The following is a 21,598-nucleotide window of genomic DNA, read 5'->3' on the forward strand; positions in this document are numbered from 1 at the left end:
GCTGCTGATGCCTAAAACTATACAGTGTATGGAAGGCTCTATTTACTGTGTAGTTTCACATTCGCTTGAATGGGAGCTGAACTGCAGTACCTCAGTATGGCCACTGCACAGTAGACAAAACCATCTGTTCCAACACCAATGGTTGTCTGAAACAGCTGATCCGTGGGGGTGGGGGGTATCCTGATAGGTCATCATAAGTCCCTCTAAGCTCAGCTATGGCAAATTAGGATTTAAAAAAAAAAAATTATGGCAGGTACTACCACAAAATCAGTGCGGACCAAAAAACACTTGCGGACATGTGAATGGACCCCAAGATGTTTGAGAGCCATAGCCTCTTCAAAAAAAATAAAAAATAAAAATCGATGCTGATGCTGAGAGTTGGAACCCACCGATCTGATAGCGGTGACCTATGCTGCTGATAGGTCATCAGTATTTAATTCCTGGAAAACCCCGTTAACTAGACTGACTAGTGGTAGTAAAGTAAGATAATACAGTATTGGAATATAATAAACTAAACGTATGCACAGAGAATACTGCACCTAAAACATTTTATAGCTTTTTCTCCTGCAAGGTTTAGGTGTAACGTCATGTGAAGTTTATAAAGAATCTAGCTTTATTACTTTAAATCTAGTTTAAGAGAGACCTCAGCCACCTTTTGTATTTGCTTTTAAAGCAATAAGTAAGCAATGTGATCCTATTATGCCATGAAAAGCTTACTAATGCATAATAAAACATATAAAAATGTTATAAACAATTCCTTATATAGCTTACATAATTCATCATGGACCACTCTTTCTCTATATTTCTTCTATACTAGATGTATACAGACTATTAACAGTAATTCAATGGCTTTGCAAAAATTGTCACACCTGTGTTTGACCATAAAGTAGATTAGATCACTTATTTTGTTCACCCAGTATGATCTGGTTTCAATCATTTAAGCGAAGAAATTGTAAAGCACGAACACAGACCACACACAGAAATAGGAGCAAGCTGGAGGAAACGGATTAAGAAATCATTAATATTTAATATAAAACCAGTCTATTTTTTTAATTATTCACAGAAGGCTTTGGTCAAAATGCAAAAAAACATGACATACAAAACATATACATGGAAAATAGTTTTGGTATCACATAAGAAAGTACAATCATAAAGTCCTTTTAGGTCTATTAAGACAGGTTCTTTCCCAGAAGTGAAGAATAGTAATATCCTGGCTTTGACTTCCTTTGCAGTTGTACTATCCTCATTACAAGCCTAGAAACATGAAAATTTAGGCTGTAAAGCTGTTACCTGTCTCAAAGCCAAAACTTGGTACGATGTCCACAGTGCCATGGATTGCCCCAGCCCAAGCTGATGTAGCCATTGTGGTTGTACTTGGTTCCGTTTTAGCTACATCACATTGCGATGCAGGAATCCTGGCTGTACGCATTGAAGGCATTAGTAGAGGTCCATATCGTGGGTCTAAATGAGAGCCAGGGTGGTGATGATGACGGTGATGGTGGTGATGCATATGTGGATGTGCATGGTGGTGATACATGTAAACATCATGCATGTGTGCATATGGAGAACTGGTTGGTGGATAATGCCAGGATTCTGGTGGAGGATGGGGGATAGTTTGGTGCCCGTTATCTCCAGACCAGCTGCTAGGGTCAGGGTTGGAGAAAGTGCCAGTGGCTGTAGCTGTAAAGTCTGGATGAGCTCCACTCAAGCAAGCTGGTGGTGATGATTGATAGGAGCTTGTCCACAGTGACGGAGGTAAACTAGTCCTTTGGCAGGATCCTGACAGACTTTCTGAAAATGAAAAAAAGAACAATAACATCAATTATCAAAAATCAGCAAGCTATTTAAGGTGTCTGTTTTAGATGGGGTTACCATGTGAGGGGTTACCATACACCAGACTTTTATAATACCCCTTCCATGCTCTAATTTATTAAATATACTCCCTCTTATAATCTAGTTCCCAAATATTGATTTGGGGAAGCCATATTTGTGGACGGCATTTTTTTTAATACTTCATTATACATCACTATAAAGAATTCCATGTCCATGGGTGTGAACTAAATTCACAAACCCCCAAATCAATTTGTGTTGTCCCTGAGAACCTCTTTCAGGAGAAACTGGAATTTAGGATTTACCAGTCAGTGCCAAGTCGACATCAAAGTAGAAAAATGTGAACACCAAACAATTTTGTGACGCATGGTTGTCTAATTCTTGAAAAACTACATTACTCAGCATAAGACCACAATCCAAAAATAGGACAGTCTTATCAAAAGATTATCAAACAAGTCCACATGGTTACAATATGTCAGTTTATGGTATCTCAAGTTGGAAACAGCAATCCTGAGGAGGGGTGCAAAGAAGGGATTTTTGTAGCTCTGTGTAAATTATCATTCCTAGAAAATGACCTTCGGGATTCCGTTCATTTCATTCTCATTACAGCATCATCCTTATTATTTTATCCTAATTGGGCAAATGTAAACCTTACATAGAACAAGGATGTCTACAATAAGCAAAAAAAAAAAGAAGGGTCCTCCAAACAGAATGATAAAATCGATTGAGCAAATTCATGATATACTAAAAATGCCTTTTATAGTCATGACTGAAAAAAGGGAAGCAGCATATTCAAGAATGGATAAATTTGTCTACTGAATAATAGTTTGCTGGAGTTTGTTCCCTTGTTCGGGGCTGAGCTCGCTCATTTTTCTAATTATAAGCAAAATGTCAACTATTTTAAGAGGGAACATCCCATGGGAACAGTTTCTGATGCCTGGATTAGATTTTCCTTAACATGTCTAACAGTAAGGGTATTAAGAATCATGGAGCTTCGTGTTATTGTTTGTGTCTCTAGGCCCTCTAATATTTTTTTTATTTATTCCATACCAAAGTCCAAGGTCAAGAGTCTAAAATTTGGTCCAGATTCTTCACATGTCCAAGAATGACATAAAGTTGTTAATTTTACATAATTGTTATTCGACACATGATTCTACACCTCCCAAACTCAGGAAGATGCCCCAAATCATATCAATGGCAGGTACAATATTTAGTCCAATCTTTTGTGTCTTTGGTAAAGAAAATGAGATGTATAGGTTGCTGGTAGGGATGAGAGAATCAACTTTGGATGAAACATCCGAAGTCGATTTGCATAAAACTTTGTTTCAATACTCTATGGAGCGAGCGCTCTGTACAGTATTAGAATGTATTGGCTCTGATGAGCCGAAGTTAATACTTTGCAAAGTCTCCCGAGACTTTGCATAATAACTTCATAAATTGATTTCTACTGTAAAAACATTTTCCGTTCTTGGGTTCGGTTCCAAGGTACCACTGGGAACCGAACCCGAGTTCAAGAAATGTTTTTTTACAGTAGAAATCAATTTTTGAAGTTATTGCGCGAACTCTCATGAGACTTTGTGAAGTAATAACTTCTGTTCATCAGAGCCAATACATTCTAATACTGTACGGAGCACTCGCTCCATACAGTATTAAAACTTAGTTTTATGCAAATCGACTTTGGATGTTTCATCCAAAGTCAATTCGCTCATCCCTAGTTGCTGGGCACATCCTTGTTAAACAGATTAGAAAATTCTGAAATGTATATTTGCAATGAGATTTCAAAGCATGGGAAGAAACTAAAGTAATAAGGTAAGGGCTGCAGGAAATATTATAAAGGGACGTACTAAAAGATTGAAAATTTAAAAATATTCAAAAACTTGTGGATTTTTTTTATAGATTTTATCCCATAATGTGTAAAAAAAGAAATATTTTTTAGCATTCTTGTTGAGTTCATCCAAAGGTTTTGATGCTTGATATACTGTTGATGGTATGAAATGAATTTGGAAGTATATTGAAAGTTTTAAATAATAATGAAATTGGGGTAGATCACTGATCCCATGACTTGATACTGAATATGAGAGCACTGAGCTATTAGTACCCAAAACCAACAAAAAAAGTTCTCCAATACACTGAAAATGTTATAAACATACTATATATACATACATATATACATACTATTTAGGTGTTATTAATCAGTTTTTTTTTATTAACTGGATACTGGAGAGTTGCAGCATTTTTTATATATCTTGAAAGTTTTACATTAAATAAAAAACTTGATGACTATTATTTTTAATACAAGATTAAGTTTATGTATCATTTTCTATAACATGGTAATTTTGATAATAGAAAAAGTTTACCTCTATTTGTTACTGTTTTGCTCTTTGAGGCTGAGTTTTCTGGATTGAAATTTCTTATTTGACTCAAGGCCCTGGAGAAATGTTCATCTACGACTGCTCCGATGTCTCCATGAAAGTAGGTCAAGAGGACACAGCGTGAGTTCAAATATTCCATTTCTGCGGGCTGTTCTTTTTCATCTTCTTCTTGCTTGGTCGGAAAGGCCATCTCTAAGGCTTCCTGCATCTTACTGTAGGCGACAATCTTCTTCTGTGAGGAAACAAAGAAACATGAAGCCACAAACCTACACTATCAGAAAGGTTCATATTATTATTATCCTGCTTGCATAATTAAAACCTATACTATTAGTAGGGGGCTACTGGGAGTGACATGAGCCCTTGGGATTTAAAGGTCAGGGACCAGTTCCCAACCTCTATAGACTTAATACACTAGTTCTGGGTTCATAAAGTGCATCACAACTCTTACAGGGAGCAGAGGAGACTTAAAGGCAATGTACACATTTGGGGGTAATTTTTTATGATTGCATTGTACTCAATTTGGGCTAAAAATATTTTTTTATTTGGTCTTTATTAAAAATATTCAGACGTTTCTTCACAAACGGTTAATGGTCTAGCTGTGTGAATTGTACTTTCACTTTCAATTTGTGCCAGTCATCTAATAAACCTTATCTCTAAATTACTAAAAGGTCATAAACACTTATTTAAGCCACATTCTTAACAGTAAGATACGAATTGAGCTATAATGAGTGTTTAGGAGATTAAAGATCAGAGATAAGGTAAGATGAGAATAAAAATACAGAGCCTGCTACTTAAGAATCTCAAGGCTGTGCAGAGAAAAGGGCTCAAAATTTTTAATAAAGACCAAATGAATAAATGATTTTTAGCTCAAAATTAGTACAATGCATGAAAATTTTCCCCAAATGTTTACATAGCCTTTAAATTCTGTGATGTTTGTTTGTTCCTGGTTATAAAAAGGAATAAAAGCATACATTGAAACTCCTGGGTCCAAAGAAACTTTTGAAACAGTGTTATCCACCTACTATGTGCCATTTACAATACTGTATGTTCTTATGTGGTAAAGGTTCATTGGTCGTCTTCTAGCATTACAGCTCAGGCCAATGGTGTGATTTGAAGCACCTGTGGTGCAATGCAAAATGTCTGACAGGGCCTGCCACGTGCCACTTTTAATGCTAGATGTAGCAGAGAGGCATTTGCTGCCCCTTGGCACCAGAGCCTGGGTCCTATCCCTGCACTAATAGCTACAGCCCTGTCTAAATATTGTATTATCCTCCCATCTGGGTGATTATAGACTCCTATGGTGTTATATGGAGCAGCAGAGAACATACTGCTTCATCCTCACTACAGTTGTGCTGGTTAGAAGGAACCAGGGACTTAGTGAACAGTGCGCTTCATTACTATGTCTATTCTGACCCTGGCAACCAGATGAATGACTGATGAAAGCCACCATGTCCACTTTCTGATGTAAAGCCGAACAATAAATTAATTCACAAAATATGACTAAGATATAAAAATATATTTTACAGTTTTTTTTTTTTTTTGCAAGTGACAGATAAGAGTAATTCTGAGCAAGGACCCTGGATCTCAAAATAAAAAAAATAAACAGCCATGCCGCAGACATCTCACAGCAAATAGTTTCCATTCCATTCCAGAACAACAAAGTAAGTACATTGCATGAGTCTGCAGAGCACACATCCGAAACCTAAACCTTACTATCCCCGGGCAGAGAGAATCCATCTAGTCCATCTATTCTAAGACATGCAACAATGGTTTGGACACGTCAAAATCAAGCACAAACATAGACAAAACATGACATTTATTTTCATCATAATTTGCCAGGGTTTCAGATTGATATTATCCTGTTGTGAACCACATACATAATATAGACAACCATTTATGAGGGTCCTCTAGGACTATAAAATACCAGAAAAGAACCAGGAGTTTAGGGATAGAAGTGGGGGCACCTGATGCTTGAGGGGTTTCCTACATAAGCAATCAGCTGACAGGTAGATTGATAGTAAGATACTGTATGAGAGAAAGAGATATACAATGCTAGATAGATGGATAGATAATAGATAGATAGATAGATAGATAGATAGATAGATAGATAGATAGATAATAGATAGATGGATAGATAGATAGATAGATAGATAGATAGATAGATAGATAGATAGATAGAAATGAAGAATTAGGCAGCACTCCAAAGTAAGGTGAGAGGGTGGTGGACCTGCTTTATTCATCCCAAATGAAAGTAAAGCGGATTCAACAATCTTTCACCTTACTTTGGAGTACTTATTCTTCATTTTTATATTAACTGGCCCATGACCCACAGCCTTGAAGGCTTTGTACCCAGAATCACAGATTTTGATAAGTGCTGCTTCTGTTGTAGATAGATAGACAGAACAATGGATAGATAGATAGATAGATAGATAGATAGATAGATAGAACAATGGATAGATAGATAGAATTAGATAGGTAATAGATAAAAAGCTCTTGCGGGCAGGGTCCTCTACCCCTTTGTACCCGTCTGTTAATACTTTCTTATTTATTGTATTTTATATTTGTGCAACCCCGCCTGGATGTAAAGCGTCAGGGAATTAATGTTGCTTTCGAATAAATGATGATAATAATAACAATAATAATAATAATAATAATAATAATAAATAGATTGATATATGATAGATAGATAGATAGATAATATATATATATATATATATATATATATATATATATATATAGATATATAGAAACATAGATATATAATAGATAGACAGATAGATAGATAGATAGATATTAGATAGACAGATAGATAGATAGATAGATAGATATTAGATAGATAGATAGATAGATAGATAGATAGATATTAGATAGATTTGGAAACACCAAGAAATGTATAAGCTGCATATTAGATCCATCTCTACTACCATATGCAATAGAGGTGCCTCTGTAATCTGTTACTAAAACAATGCAGTAATGAGAATATACATTCGCTGGAATCATTCAGGATCCGTCACATGATCTGCAGTACATGAAGTACCTGCATTATGTACATGGCAGATTTAAGGACACAAGAACAAAAGCAAGTTGTTTTAACATATCAAAACCCTGATATCCATCTGTATACACAATACCCTCATCATTTGTGTAGAGTTGTATCTTTTACTTAGCAAGACAAATTGTGAGTCCTGTCCACCCCCTTCTAGCCAAAGCACAGGAGGTGACTTCCTCCTCACCTACATATAAAAGGGAGGATGACTAGGGTGACTGACAGCGATCAGCAGGGGAATGACAGCACATCCACTATGCAACACCTTCTGTACACGCTCATCTTAGAAGGAATCTTATCATATCTGAGACGTCCGATAAAAAAGAATGCAACCATTTAACTTAACGTGTTGTCCTTCCCTAGTAACCCACGGTAAATTTACCTACTGGACTGAATCCAACAAAACAATCTGCAAATGCCTCTGCGGATATTGAAAACTAGAAGAAAAACACTCTGAAAGGAATTGTCCCTTGAAAAACATTCTGCAGTTTTCAAACCAGCGTCTGGATCTGAATACTTTTGTATTATTATAACTACTGAGTTATTCAATTAAATCTATCTGTATAGCACCACCTAGTGTTTGCGCTTTTTCTTATTTGTCTGTCCTGCTCACCGAGACGGGACCACATGCTCAGTTCTATCCTTTAACTTCCACCAGCTGCAACAGAAAGGACACACCCCTGAAAAGGGACATGTCCCTTAAGCTGACAGCGTGAAATAAATCCAAAATAGGAGCAAAAAACTGGGAGATCTCTGGATCCATGTGAGGTACGGGACTGGTTCTACCAGGTTATCATGTACTAGATCATTTATGATTTTAACATTTTTTTTTACATTATTCATGAGATAACCCCTTTAATCGATAATTTTAAGTGATTTCAAGTCATATGTCATCATATGTTGCATTATGGAGGTATTGCTCCATTGAGGTATGTTGTTGATTTCAGAGAAACATATGTGTGGCGTTTGGATCTTCTCCTTATGTTCTTGTGGGATTTTGCCTAAATTTCAAAAATATTCTTAGGGCCCTCAGACAGGACAAGAGCCGATGGTCATAAGCCCATTCATCGGTGTTTGATTGCATCGGCCTGATTACACAGACCAATGAAAAGTGAATGTTGGAAGAATAATCGCTAGTGAAGTCATTCCTCCCTCATTCTCTTCTAATGATTATCGGCAGCACAATCCTGATTACACAGGGAGATGTGCTGCCAATAAACGTCCATCTTTCACCCTCATGATGGATGCCCATCAGCTGACAAACGATCATTTACTCGTTCATTGGCTGCTTAATTTTACAAGTCAATTGATAAGGGCCCTTTTAGACTTCACAATTCTCAGGTCAATTATTGGGAACGAGCATTCGTACGAACACTCATTCCCAATAATTGACCTAAGAATTGTGAAGTCTAAAAGGGCCCTTATCAAATTTACATTGCAAGTATGTGTCCATTCTGGGTGCTTTTGGACATGAAAAAGGATGCCTTGGGTTTGGAATGGCATAGGACAGGCATCCTCAAACTGCGGCCCTCCAGCTGTTGCAAAACTACAACTCCCAGCATGCCCGAACAGCCTACAGGTATCAGTCTACAGCAGGGCATTGTGGGAGTTGTAGTTTTACAACAGCTGGAGGGCCGCAGTTTGAGGATGCCTGGCATAGGAAGTCCAGTTAATCCAAATGTTCACTCTTCCTTTTGGAGGGGTCTCTGTTTTGGCTGACGTGAGCTAATTTGCACTGAATTTACTTGAGGAGATATGACTAAGGGTGGGTTCACATTGCGTTTTTCCCATCCTTTGAACGTATATACAAAAAAGTATGCGTTAAACGGATGCCTCAGACTGATGTTTATACAGTGGCATCCGTTCACCATAGAGTTCCATTGTAAAAAAAACAAAAAAAAAATGTATACTTCTTTTTACCATAGTAAAAAATAAAGTATACGTTTTATTTACCGAACTCTGCAGGATACAAGAATGTGGTGTATATGTACAATATATGTCAAACGGAGGCATAAAACATGATATGAACCCACCCTTGTAGGGGGATGGGATCATTATATGGACACATGTAAATGCCCAGTACACAAAAGGTAAGGTGAGGGCGGTGGTTTCGTAATTTGAAAATGTTCCTCCATTCTGGCCACTGTCGTACAGAAGAAAGACGCCCTGGGGCTGGGAAGAGGTAGGAATGCTGGTATTTATTTGAGAGGTTGTGACTAAGGGCTTATTCCCACGACCGTATAAATGGTTCCGCATCTGTTCTGTAATTTTGCGGAACGGTTGCGGACCAAATCATTTCAATGGGGCACCAAAAGATGCGAACAGCACACCAAGTGTTGCTCTGTTCAGTGGCCCAGCAAAAATGATAAAACATGTCCTATTCTTGTCTGCTTTTCTATAATGAGACACCCAATGAGACACCCATTCCATTCCGCCAATTGTGGAACGCACACGGGCGCCATCCGTGTTTTGCAGATCCGCAATTTGCAGACCACAAAACATGGTGCGGCAGTCTGAATGAGCCCTAAAGAGGGGATATGATTGTGTTATAGACATGTTTAATTGCCCAGTAGACAAAGTGCACCAAGTGCAGAGTGTCTAATTGGATACTGGCTTTTTCACTAGTTGTATTTTTCAGTACGATCCTTTCCATGACATTTTTGTCACCTTTTGCCTCCATTCATGTCTATGAGGCTTCTCTCTGTGCATACTATGAATCCTTAACATGTCGGGTAGATTTATCAAAACTGGTGTAAAGAAAAACTGGCTTAGTTGCCTATAGCAACCAATCAGATTCCACCTTTTATTTTTCAAATGAGCCCTGAGAAATGAAAGGTGGAATCTGATTGGTTGCTATAGGCAACTAAGCCAGTTCTAATTTACACCAATTTTGATAAATGTCCCCTTATTCAATCACTACAGCGCAATACACTAAACCATGTCCAAGCAGTGGAAAATGGCAATGGTTACAGAACGTTTCACTAATCATTTGCGCTCTGAGACACATCTTTCCACACATTATTTCACGATGGTGTTGACACGTCTTTCCTGCAATGTGAAAATGTAATTGTTTGCAGAAAATTTGAACTTCACCAAAAACATTATTTTCATTATTTTGCCGCAGTGCAGTAAACATTGGAGCTGTCTCAAACGAGAACTGGCCTTGTTTCCCATAGCAACCAATCACAGCACAGCTTTCATTTGGCCAGGGCAGAGTTAGAAATGGAAGCTGAGTTCTGATTGGTTGCTGTGGGCAACACAGACATTTTTTTTTTCTGCTGGACAGTTTTGGTACAACTCTTCTTCCCCCATAGTCCTCGACTAGAAGTGTCATCTGTACATTCACATCCTTATAGTATAGTTTGGTGACATCATTTTATTCCATGCTTTTTCAAACATGGAAACAAAAGTTAAAAATAATTCAAAGTATAAGGGGCCTATTTAGGAACAGCAGATGTATGGCAAAAATTTTTTAAATTAGGCCCCTTATGCTGATTTATGTCACCACATCACATGGCAAGTTGCCCAGTGGAGTCTGCGGAGGGTGGGAGTGAGAAATTTATGAATATCGGGTGACAACTGGATATTAACAGATGGGGGTGGTATCACTAGACATATTGCCCAATCAGTGCTGCCCGCGTGGGACTCTGTAGGGACACACCCCTCTGACAAGGTAATTGGTAATACAAAGCTGTGACGTTTTTTCCTTTGTTATGGTGCATTCACACAACCATATGTATTTTGCGGGTACTCAGAAAATACGGATGGCATCCGTGTGTGGTCCATGTTGTATCCGTTTTTTTGGCAGATACATTAAAACAATGCCTATCCTTGTCCACAAAATGGACAAGAATTGGACATGTTATATTGTTTTTGCGGGGCTACGGAATGGACATACCGAATGGGTCCACATCCTATCAGGAAAAAATGCGGATCGGATGAAGACCTAAAATATGGTCATGTGAATGGAGCCTTACTAAGAGGAATAACAGAGGAACTGAGAAAATATTCCCCAAAAATGTTATTACCTGGTAAGGCCTCATGCACACGGCCGTGTTCCGCGGCCGAGAGCGGACCGTGGAAACCCAGCCGGGATTTCTCCTGACAGCATGAGCGCACAGCGTCATTTGTTGCCGTGCGCTCATGCTGTCAGGAGGAATCCCGGCTGGGTTTCCACGGTCCGCTCTCGGCCGCGGAACACGGCCATGTGCATGAGTCCTAAATGCAAGTATTGCCTAAAGCAGACATGTCAGGAGAGATGTAATCATCTTACCTTCTCAGTGGATGAAGCACAGCTCCCAGTATGTTCTGCTTACGTCCAGCGCCGTATAATGAGGAATGCAGCTCTTGAGACTGGTGTCTGGGGCTGAACCTCCTGCACACTGTACATTATATCAGATATTTTCCAGGTACACAAGCTGGACATAGCCTAGACTTGATCAATCATGTCCGTAGACCAAAAGCAGACCACCGTCCACCTGGAGACGTGGACATGCCAGCTGCGCTGTACTTCTCTCTATATAATGCACACTACTTGCTCTAATACTGCAGGGGGCATGGAGCCTGTCTGACTGTATTACTCTTGTATCCGCTATGCCAAATATTCATGTAGTTGCACACAAGCTCAGAAATTCTTCTCCGTTACTGGCGAGATTCCTTCCTTCAAAGACACTTCCCATGTAAAGAATGATCTCCATGTGTAATAATGATAAAACTTTATGGAATGCAACAACAGAAATTCTGGAGTCTCTAATGACTGTGAGGCCTGAGCCAAGTCCTCGCAGGCCCCACCTCACACCCACGCTCAGTGCATGCTTCTAGACTGCTGTCAGGCTGATAAGAGGACACACTCCATCCCTACTACTATATAGACATGGACGGGGGGGGGGGGGGGGTCACCAAGTGCAAAATATGCGTGGATATTTTCCTTTTTCGGACTCTAAAAAGTTTCTATAATTTTAAATTTAGGGCTAAAAGACTACATGGGTGCAGCAGAGCTGAGTATATATATATATATATATATATATATACACACTCATATACACATATAGTACTGTATATATGATAGATAGATATACTTTTTGTAGGAAAGCTCATCTTGTCATTGAACTTTGGGCGTCCTCCCTTCCTGCTAAACAACTGTCCACTTTCAGAAACCGACAGCTACACCTACCTGGGGCTAGAAATGAGTCAATCAGGGAGTTTTAAGAAAGCCATGGAAACACTGAAAGACAAGGCAAGCAAAACCTTCTATGCCATCAGTAGGCATCTGTATCATCTTAAGGTACCAGTGACCGTCTGGCTTAAAATCCTTGACACCATCATCGCCCCAATCCTCCTGTATGGCAGGGTATATGTCTGGGGCCCAGACACATTCCCAGACCGGGCAAAGTGGGACTCTGGGCCAACAGAACTATTCCACCTAGACTTCTGCAAACACCTTCTCCAGGTCCACAGGAGCACCTCAAACAGCGCCTGTCGAGCAGAACAGGGCAGATTTTCACTCTACTTTGCTGTTCAGAAGCAGGTGCTATCATTCAGAGCCCATCTGCATAGCAGCAGTCCCAGCTCCTACCATCACAAAGCCTTGCTGCACCAAGAAGCCCCAGAAAAACAGAGCACCCAGCAACAAGTCACCCAAACCCAGCCTGCCCAAGCCACCAAACAATACAGCCTGGCAAAGGGGGAAATCCAGAGGACGATACACAAGGGCAAAGAGGAGTATATCGGCGTCTGGAGGAACGACATACGAACATCACAGAAGCTGACAGTATACCAGAGCCTGCAGAGAGATCAGAGGCATGCCTAGAGGAAGCGGTCTGCCCTGGGTTTCGGCTCTCAGGGGGTGAGCGCTTCCATCAATACAGATCGAAGCGCTCATTGCTGGAGCGCTGATGCCCACATACTGCCTCGGGGCACGGGATCACATAGTTCCTTGCCCCGCCGCCGATCACCGCCCTAGGCTTTAACCCTAGTAGGCCTGAAGCCTATGCGGTAGTGAAATCCTGCGTCATTGAGCGCGCCTGTGGCGGGACGCAGTAACACAGTGAAGTGTGCGCGCCTTCCTCTGCGAGCAGGCGCAGGTGAGCATTTAGCTTTTAGTTTTTTTATAATTTTGTTTTGTTTTGTTTTTATGTGCCAACTTTGGGGAACATGGGGGAGGACACACAGGAGGACATGTGGGGAAAAAATATCATGGTGGGATTATTATGGGAGGGATTACTATGTGGGGGGAAATAATAATTATGGGAGGTATTACTATGTGTGGGGCAAATTACTATATGGGGCAATGTGGGGGAAACGACTGTGTGGGGGCAGTGTGGGGGAAACGACTGTGTGGAGGAAATTACTGTGTGGGGGCAGTGTGGGGGAAATGATTTTGTCGGGGCAGTGTGGGGGAAATGATTTTGTCAGGGCAGTGTGGGGGAAATGACTTTGTCGGGGCAGTGTGGGGGAAACTACTGTATGGGGGCAGTGTGGGGGAAATTACTGTGTGGGGCAAATTACTATATGTGGCAGTGTGGGGGAAACTACTGTGTGGGGGGCAGTGTGGGGGAAATTACTCTGGGGGCAGTGTGGGGGAAATTACTGTGTGGGACAAATTACTATATGGGGTCAGTGTGGGGTAAATTACTGTGTAGGGGCTGTGTGAGAAAATTACTGTGGTGGCAGTGTGGGGGAAACTACTGTATGGGGCAGTGTGGGGGAAGTTACTGTATGGGGCAGTGTGAGGGAAATTACTGTGTGGGGAAAATTACTATATGGAGGCAGTGTGGGGGAAATTACTGTATGGGGCAGTGTGGGAGAAATTACTGTGTGGGGGAAATTACTGTATGGGGCAGTGTGGGGGAAATTACTGTGTGGGGAAAATTACTAATTTCTATATGGGGCAATATGTGGAAAAGTTCCTGTGTGGGGGCAGTGTGGGAGAAATTACTGTATGGGGCAGTGTGGTGGGAATTACTGTATGGGGGCAGTGTGGGGGAAATTACTGTGTGTAGGGGCAAATTACTATGGGGGATTACTGTGGGGGCAGTGTGGGGCAAATAATTATATGGGGCATTGTGAGGGGAATTACTGTGTGTGGGGGCAAATTACTATGGGGGATTACTATGGGGGGCAGTGTGGGGGAAATTACTATATGGGGCAGCTTGGGGGGTGTTGCTATTGGGGCGGCACTGTAGGGGCAATTCTATTATTTCTGGAGACACTATACAGGGATTATTACCTGGAGCACAATATAGGATGTTATTACTGGGGGCACTCTAGGGGACATTTATAGCTGCTGTAGACACCAGGGACATTTGGGGTAATTTATCAAACTGGTGTAAAGTAGAACTGGCTTAGTTGCTTATGGAAGCCAATCAGATTCCACCTTTCATTTTTGACAGCTCTTTTGGAAATCTATTATGTCTACTGGGGTCACTATTTTTTCTGCAGTATTGTACCTGGGGCATTGGGGGGAACAATGGGCACAGTATTGGGGGTGCAGCAGGATGACACTGTAGTGACCCCAGGATGGGGAGGTTGATGGAAAAACTGAGAAATCTAATGTGTCTGTGTTACAAACTCTGTAGAGACGAGATGCGGCTGAAAGAATTTGTCATGGCGGTCTAGCAGAGGAAAGAGAAGGTCTACATGACAGGAGATGTCCCTGGATGTAAGAGGTATGAGGTCAAGTATTGGGGGGAAGAGGTGCCAGAGAAAGGACCCACCCCGGGTGCCAAACGGGGAGTGCAAACTGGCCCCATATCTGGAGAAACTCTCCAATCCAAGAGACCGACAGATCCTGAGCTGCTACAGACTGAGCGCCCACAGCCTGCTCAGGGAATCCGGGCGTCACCGATAGAGGTACAAGCCAAGGGAGAGCAGACTGTGTCAGCAGTGCAACCAAGAGGCTGTGGAGGATGGGGCTCATTTTCTGCTGCGGTGACCAAAATACTCAGCAGTGAGGGATTCTCACTTCAGGAGACTGTCTGATCTCTGCCCAGACTTCACCTCCATGGAGGAGGAAGAGAGACTCACCATACTGCTCGGGGAAGAGGGGGAAGAGGAGAACACAGCGGCCATAGCAGCACAATATATTACTGCCTGCCATAGACTGAGAGGAGCCTGATATATCATGACACTCCACCCTGGATGTGTCCCCATCCCCCAAACTTACCCTCTACCCCTACCCTGGACGTGTCCTCATTCACCAACCCAACCCAATTTTTTCCCACTTGCTTTGGCAATGCTAAAATGTATTTAGACCTGCCAATAAAGCTTATTTGATTTGATAGATAGTTAAATATGGGATAGATAGATAGATAGATAGATAGATAAATATGGGATGGATAGATAGATAGATAGACATAGAGAGATACTTCTTCAGCTCCATGGAGGAGGAAGAGAAACTGCACATCCTGCTGGGAGAGGAAGAGAAGACTGTGGACATAGCAGCACAATATATCAGTGCCTGCCACAGACTGAGAGGAGCGTGTCCGCACCGGAGTGTGTCCGCACCCCCCTCCCTCCGTCATAATAAGCCACGGACTCCTATACACTGACCCCAGGTGTGTCCCGATTTCTCAACCCTCTATTTCCCACATGCTTTGGTAATACTAATGTATAATTTAGACCTGCCAATAAAGCTTTTTTGATAGATAGATAGATAGATAGATACGATAGATAGATACGATAGACACAGATAGATAAGATAGATGTAGTATAAATTATATAAATAATACATAATATAGATAGATTATAGATAGATCAATAGATAGATAGATAATAGATAGATAGATAATAGATAGATAATAGATAGATAAATAATAGATAGATAGATACTAGATAGATAATAGATAGATAGATAGATAGATACTAGATAGATAATTAGATAGATAATAGATAGATAGTACATATATATGGGATAGATAGATAGATAGATAGATAGATAGATAGATAGATAGATAGATAGATTAGATAGATAGATAGATAGATAGATAGATACTAGATAGATAATAGATAGATAGATAGATAGATAGATAATAGATAGCTAGATAATAGATAGCTAGATAATAGATAGATAGATAGATAGATAGATAGATAGATAGATAGATAGATAATAGATAGATCATAGATAGATAATAGATAGATAGATAATAGATAGATAAATAATAGATAATAGATAGATAGATAGATACTAGATAGATAATAGATAGATAGATAATAGATAGATAGATAGATACTAGATAGATAATTAGATAGATAATAGATAGATAGTACATAGATATGGGATAGATAGATAGATAATAAATAGATAGATAGATAATTAATAGATAGATAGATAAATAGATAGATAGATAGATAAATAAGAGATAATAGATAGATAGATACTAGATAGATAGATACATAGATTAATAGATAATAGATTAATAGATAATAGATAGATAGATAGATAAATTGACTAATAAAATGGTAAATTCCTAACTATGTGGAGCGCCCCTCCCCCCACCACCACTACTTTTTACTCTTTTACAAACTGACAGATATGTCCCCAGAAAAGAGGTACAAATACATTAACAGACGTGGCCCGGGACCCTATTACCTCTACAGAACCACAGTGCGGCACCCAGGAAACTGCTGAGGTTGCAGGGCAGGGGTGCAGTCATATGGCGGCATGATTGTCAGCTGACACTACTGTGTATTATAGACGTGTAGCAGTGATTGACACTATTATTAGTATTATTTATCTGAAGGAGACGTTAATTCCCTGGCGCTGTACATCCAGACGGAGTTACACAACGGACTGCCGCAGAGAGGATTTCACGCACTTATATAGCGCTGACATATTCTGCTCTTTACAGACATTACCATCTCTCGCTGTCCCCACAATCTAGGTTCCCTCCCAGTATATCTTTGCCGCAGCTTAGTCCTCCGACCACCAGAGAGTCGGTATTTTGGGCTTCTCATTTTCATGCATTTCTATTATTTGTTCTGCGTGTTGTTGAATAGAAGTAGCAGAGAGGACTTTGTCATTGAACTCCTTGGCACTGCGTTAGGCCTCTTGCACACCAAAGTTTTTTTTTTTCTGTTTACATTCCTTTTTTTTGGCGTTCCGCATACGGACCGTATACGGAACCATTAATTTCAATAGATCCGCAAAAAATACGGAAAGGTACTCCATATGCCTTCCGTTTCCGTATTTCCGTTTTCCCATTCCGTTCAAAGATAGAACATGTCCTATTTTTGTCCGCATAAGGCCTCTTGCACACGACCGTAAGGATTTTTCAGTATTTTGCGGTCCGCAAAAAACAGATCCGCAAAAAATACAGATGACGTCCTTGTACATTCCGTTTTTTGCAGAACAGAACAGCTGGCCCCTGATAGAACAGTACAATCCTTGTCCGTTAGGCTACATGCACATGAACGTATTTTGTTTTCGTGTCCGTTCCGGGTTTTTTTGCGGATAGGATGCGGACCCATTCATTTCAATGCGTCCGCAAAAATCGCGGACAGCACACCGTGTGCTCTCTGCATCAGTATGTCCGTTCCATTGCTCTGCAAAAAAACATAGTGCATGTCCTATTTTTTTGTAGTTTGCGGACAAGGATAGGCATTATTACCATGGATCCGCCAAAAAGACGGACCGCAAAACACATACGGTCGTGTGCATGTAGCCTTATGCGGACAATAATAGGACATGTTCTATCTTTTAACAGAACGGAAAAACTAAAACACGGAAGCGGAAGTCATATGGAGTACCTTCCATATTTTTTGCGGATCCATTGAAATGAATGGTTCCACATACGGTCCTTATACGGAACGAAAAAAAACAACTGAACGGAAACGGAAAAAAAAAACGTTTGTGTGCAAGAGGACTAACAGACAAGGATAGTACTGTTCTATCAGGGGCCAGCTGTTCCGTTCCGCCAAAAAACGGAAAGCACACAGACGTCATCCGTATTTATTGCGGATGAGTTTTTTGCGGACTGCAAAATACTGAAAAAGCCATACGGTCGTGTGTAGGAGGCCTTATTTGTACATTGTGATAACTTTCTCCAGATACAGATAACATAATATCCCAAGGTGCCGCCTGACAAACTCTGCTCTGCTACGTTAAATCTGCACAATCTCATAAACGACTGACGGCAGATATACACTATGGAGTTCGCCTACTCGGCGCTCACTATGTCAGCTGGAAGTCGCTTCCATGTGTCCACTACTCTTCCAAATATATTCTGATCCGAATCTAAGTTACTGCAATGACTTATTAATATACATCATAGTAGAATAATGAAAGTACAACTCACCTGCTGGTTATGATGGTGGTGGTAGTACGCTGATGTACAAGCTGCTGTGCCAGGCAGATACTGGTGCATGCCATACACTTGGTGATGATACATAACATCCAGACAACTCATTGCAGGACTGCCAGTCAGGTACTCCCCCTGAAGAAGTCTTATCCTATGAGCGGCTCGGTGAGCCCAGCAGAGTCCTTGCTCCTGGATGCTCCCTCCATATGTCCCTTATAGAGGAGCCGGCTGAAGAGACAGGCAGCAGCATTAGCATGCACACAATAGACATGCCACACACCGGCCAATAGGCAGCTCGGCTCTGTGCACACAGGACGGGGGGCTCATCTGCACCACTGCATGGGGCTGGGGGCAGGGACCACTCTCTCTGCATCTCACTGGAGGAAAGTTTGACATTGGGCTGCGCTGTGATTGGCTGCCAGGGAGGAGAGGAGGGCTCCTGGCTTTCACTTGATGATTCCGGATGAAGTTTCCAGAGGCTGAGTGCCATCTGTCTGTACGGGCAGACGCACACCGCAGAGGAATGTCTCATCCTTATTTATATAGCACCAACGTATTCTGCAGCGCTTTACACATCAGAGGGTAAAAACAAGATCGCTCGAGTCAATCATACATACAATAGGAATGAGGGTCCTGCTCACAAGAGCTTACAATCTAGGATGAAGTAGGGGCGACCTGTAAGGTAGTAGGATTTGTTACGTATAATGGTCCAGCCATCTTTTACTCTAAAAAGGGGGGGGATATGAAAAGCTGTGTGAACCAGTATCTCCGTATATTAGGGTGGAAGGGGTGCGCGGGATAGTGTGGAATGAGGGGGGACATTTATCATCTAGAGAAAGTTAAAGGGGCTATCTGACCCCTGAAATGCTCCCCCCTCATATGCCCGGGCTCCTCACACACAATGTACTTACCTTGCTCTGCGGCACCCGTGTCGTTCCTGGTCCCCGTACATCCGCTGCTGCTTCTCCCCGTGCGAGGATGAAAACAACCGGTGTCGGGGGACGGGGACGAGCCTCCATAGCATCACCCGCGACACTGGATGTTTTCATCCTCTATACCAACCCCCGCCCCAACACTGGATGTTTTCATCCTCTATATCAGGCATGCTCAACCTGCGGCCCTCCAGCTGTTGCAAAACTACAACTCCCAGCATGCCCGAACAGCCTACAGCTATCAGCCTACAGCAGGGCATTGTGGGAGTTGTAGTTTTGCAACAGCTGGAGGGCCACAGGTTGAGCATGCCTGCTATACCAACCCCCCGCCCAACACTGGATGTTTTCATACACGCACGGGGAGCAGTAGCCGCGCGAGGACAGGAGCGACACAGGTGCTGGGAAGCGAGGTAAGTACATTGTGTGTAAGGGGGGCCCGGGCATACGGGGGGGGGGGGGCATTTCAGGGGTCAGATAACCCCTTAATACAAGGCACTTACTTATTGTGATTGTCATATTGCCTCCTTTTCTGGATAGATTCATGTTCCATCTCATTATACACTGCTCATTTCTATGGTTATGACCACCCTACAATCCAGCAGCGGTGGTCGTGCTTGCACACTATAGGAAAAAACTGTGGTCTTTCCGGTGGCCTGGACCGTGAAATCGTGGAGCGCACATAGGCACACAAGCGCATCCTGACCACCCTCATATATGCGCTGCAGCGGTGGCCGTAATCCCTGGATACAAGTAGTGTATAATGCAACGGATTTGGCAAATGACTAAACAGAGGCAATGGGACCCCATTGACTATGATGTGGTTTGTTCGGGAGTGCGCCATGTTTAAGCAGAACAAAAAGAAATCCTGCATGCAGGACTTTTTTTATCCTCACTTTTTGACTGAATCTGCAAAATAAGCCCCAAACGGAGCTTCTGACTTAAATATGAACAAGCCAACAAGTGCAAAAAAAAGCAGAATATAAATAAGGGCGCATGCGCTGTATCATGGACACTGCACATATAATACAGTCTATATAATAAATAATATAATATATAATATGTGTGCCTATATTTCTAAGGCAGAAGAACGAGAAAAGATAAGTAAGACGAGAAGAGAGGAAACCAGAAGTGAAAGGGTGCTGACAAGTGAGAGCTCAGCTTTGATGTGTAGTTAGATTCAGGGTGCTGCCCTCCCCCTGTATCTACAGTAAATACCCTGAACAAAGCAGAGCAGCTTTTTGGCACCGGCTCTGGCATCATGCGCCAGGTCTCATGTCCCCAAAACCTCTTCTTCCCAGATTCACCCTGTCATATGTATCTCAGTAGCTTTACCTTAAAGGGGTTTTCCAGGAATAATTACATTTTATCTAATGCCCACAGCCTGCCTCTGTAAACAGAAGATTCACACTTACCTGCCCCCCGCTGCTGTTTACATTCAGCACTGCATGGACATGGTCACATACTCAACCACAGCCAAAAACTGGTGGCACATTACTGCTGAAGCCAATGGTTGGCTGCAGTGGAGCATGTGACCATATCCATACAGCACCGGATTTAAACACTAGGGGGAACGGAACATGGAGATAGTGAAGGCAACATGGAGGACCGGAGTGGCGGGGAGTCGGTAAGTATGAATCTTCTGTTTACGGAGGCAGGCTGCAGGTATTAGATAAAAAGTAATTATTCCTTGAAGACCCTCTTAAGTCCTAAGGGAAGACACAAATTGTGATATGATCATAGGATCTGCCATATCCTAGATATTAGAGATGAGCGAATAATTTCTGAAATTCAGAAATTGCACTGGAATTTTTCAAAAATTATGATTCTGTTACAGAGATGGTGTGTGCCAAATACCGCTCCACTCCTCCAAGTGGGCATGGCCACTGCTCTGCTCACCTGCTCTGTTGCTTCTGTGTTCCGATGGCTTAGACTCTCCTCCTACTACCCAGTGAGCCTGGCCACCAGGCCCCACTGGTTGAGGCCTGATTTTGTTGTGCCTCTAGATCATGTGTGTTCTTACAGTGTATGTGCCATCCTCTTGCCCAGCCAAGGGGTACAGAAGGAACCATCATCTATGGGAAAGTTCCTGAGCAAAAGGTTCTATCATGCTAGGTTCCTGCA

General features: G+C 41.7%; 1 protein-coding gene across 3 annotated transcripts; it reads right to left on the reverse strand.

Annotated features, from left to right (window-relative positions):
* Positions 1–1,013: 1,013 nt before the first annotated feature.
* LOC122933111 (transcription cofactor vestigial-like protein 3) lies at positions 1,014–18,860 on the reverse strand. 3 transcript variants are annotated; one of them, XM_044287892.1, is made up of 3 exons: positions 18,543–18,860; positions 4,188–4,431; positions 1,014–1,791 (listed from the first exon to the last, which is right to left on the reverse strand). In XM_044287892.1, exons 1-3 carry the CDS (start codon positions 18,651–18,653, stop codon positions 1,271–1,273), a joined length of 876 nt encoding a protein of 291 aa, XP_044143827.1. In that variant the 5' UTR covers positions 18,654–18,860; the 3' UTR covers positions 1,014–1,270. The 3 variants fall into 3 exon arrangements, with proteins under 3 accessions (XP_044143827.1, XP_044143826.1, XP_044143828.1); XM_044287891.1 differs by having other exon boundaries at positions 4,188–4,434; XM_044287893.1 differs by lacking the exon at positions 18,543–18,860 and adding an exon at positions 11,522–11,908 and having other exon boundaries at positions 4,188–4,434.
* Between the last annotated feature and the right edge of the window lie 2,738 nt (positions 18,861–21,598).

Source organism: Bufo gargarizans, chromosome 3, assembly GCF_014858855.1.
Source record: "Bufo gargarizans isolate SCDJY-AF-19 chromosome 3, ASM1485885v1, whole genome shotgun sequence".
NCBI classification, from domain to species: Eukaryota; Metazoa; Chordata; class Amphibia; order Anura; family Bufonidae; genus Bufo; species Bufo gargarizans.

Coding starts and splice junctions, on each gene's coding strand:
- LOC122933111 (XM_044287891.1), bottom strand. CDS start 18,653: ATGAGTTGTCTGGATGTTATGTATCATCACCAAGTGTATGGCATGCAC. Junction 4,435..18,542: donor ACCACCATCATAACCAGCAG/GTGAGTTGTACT, acceptor GTTTCCTCACAG/AAGAAGATTGTCGCCTACAG. Junction 1,792..4,187: donor CAAAACAGTAACAAATAGAG/GTAAACTTTTTC, acceptor TTTCATTTTCAG/AAAGTCTGTCAGGATCCTGC.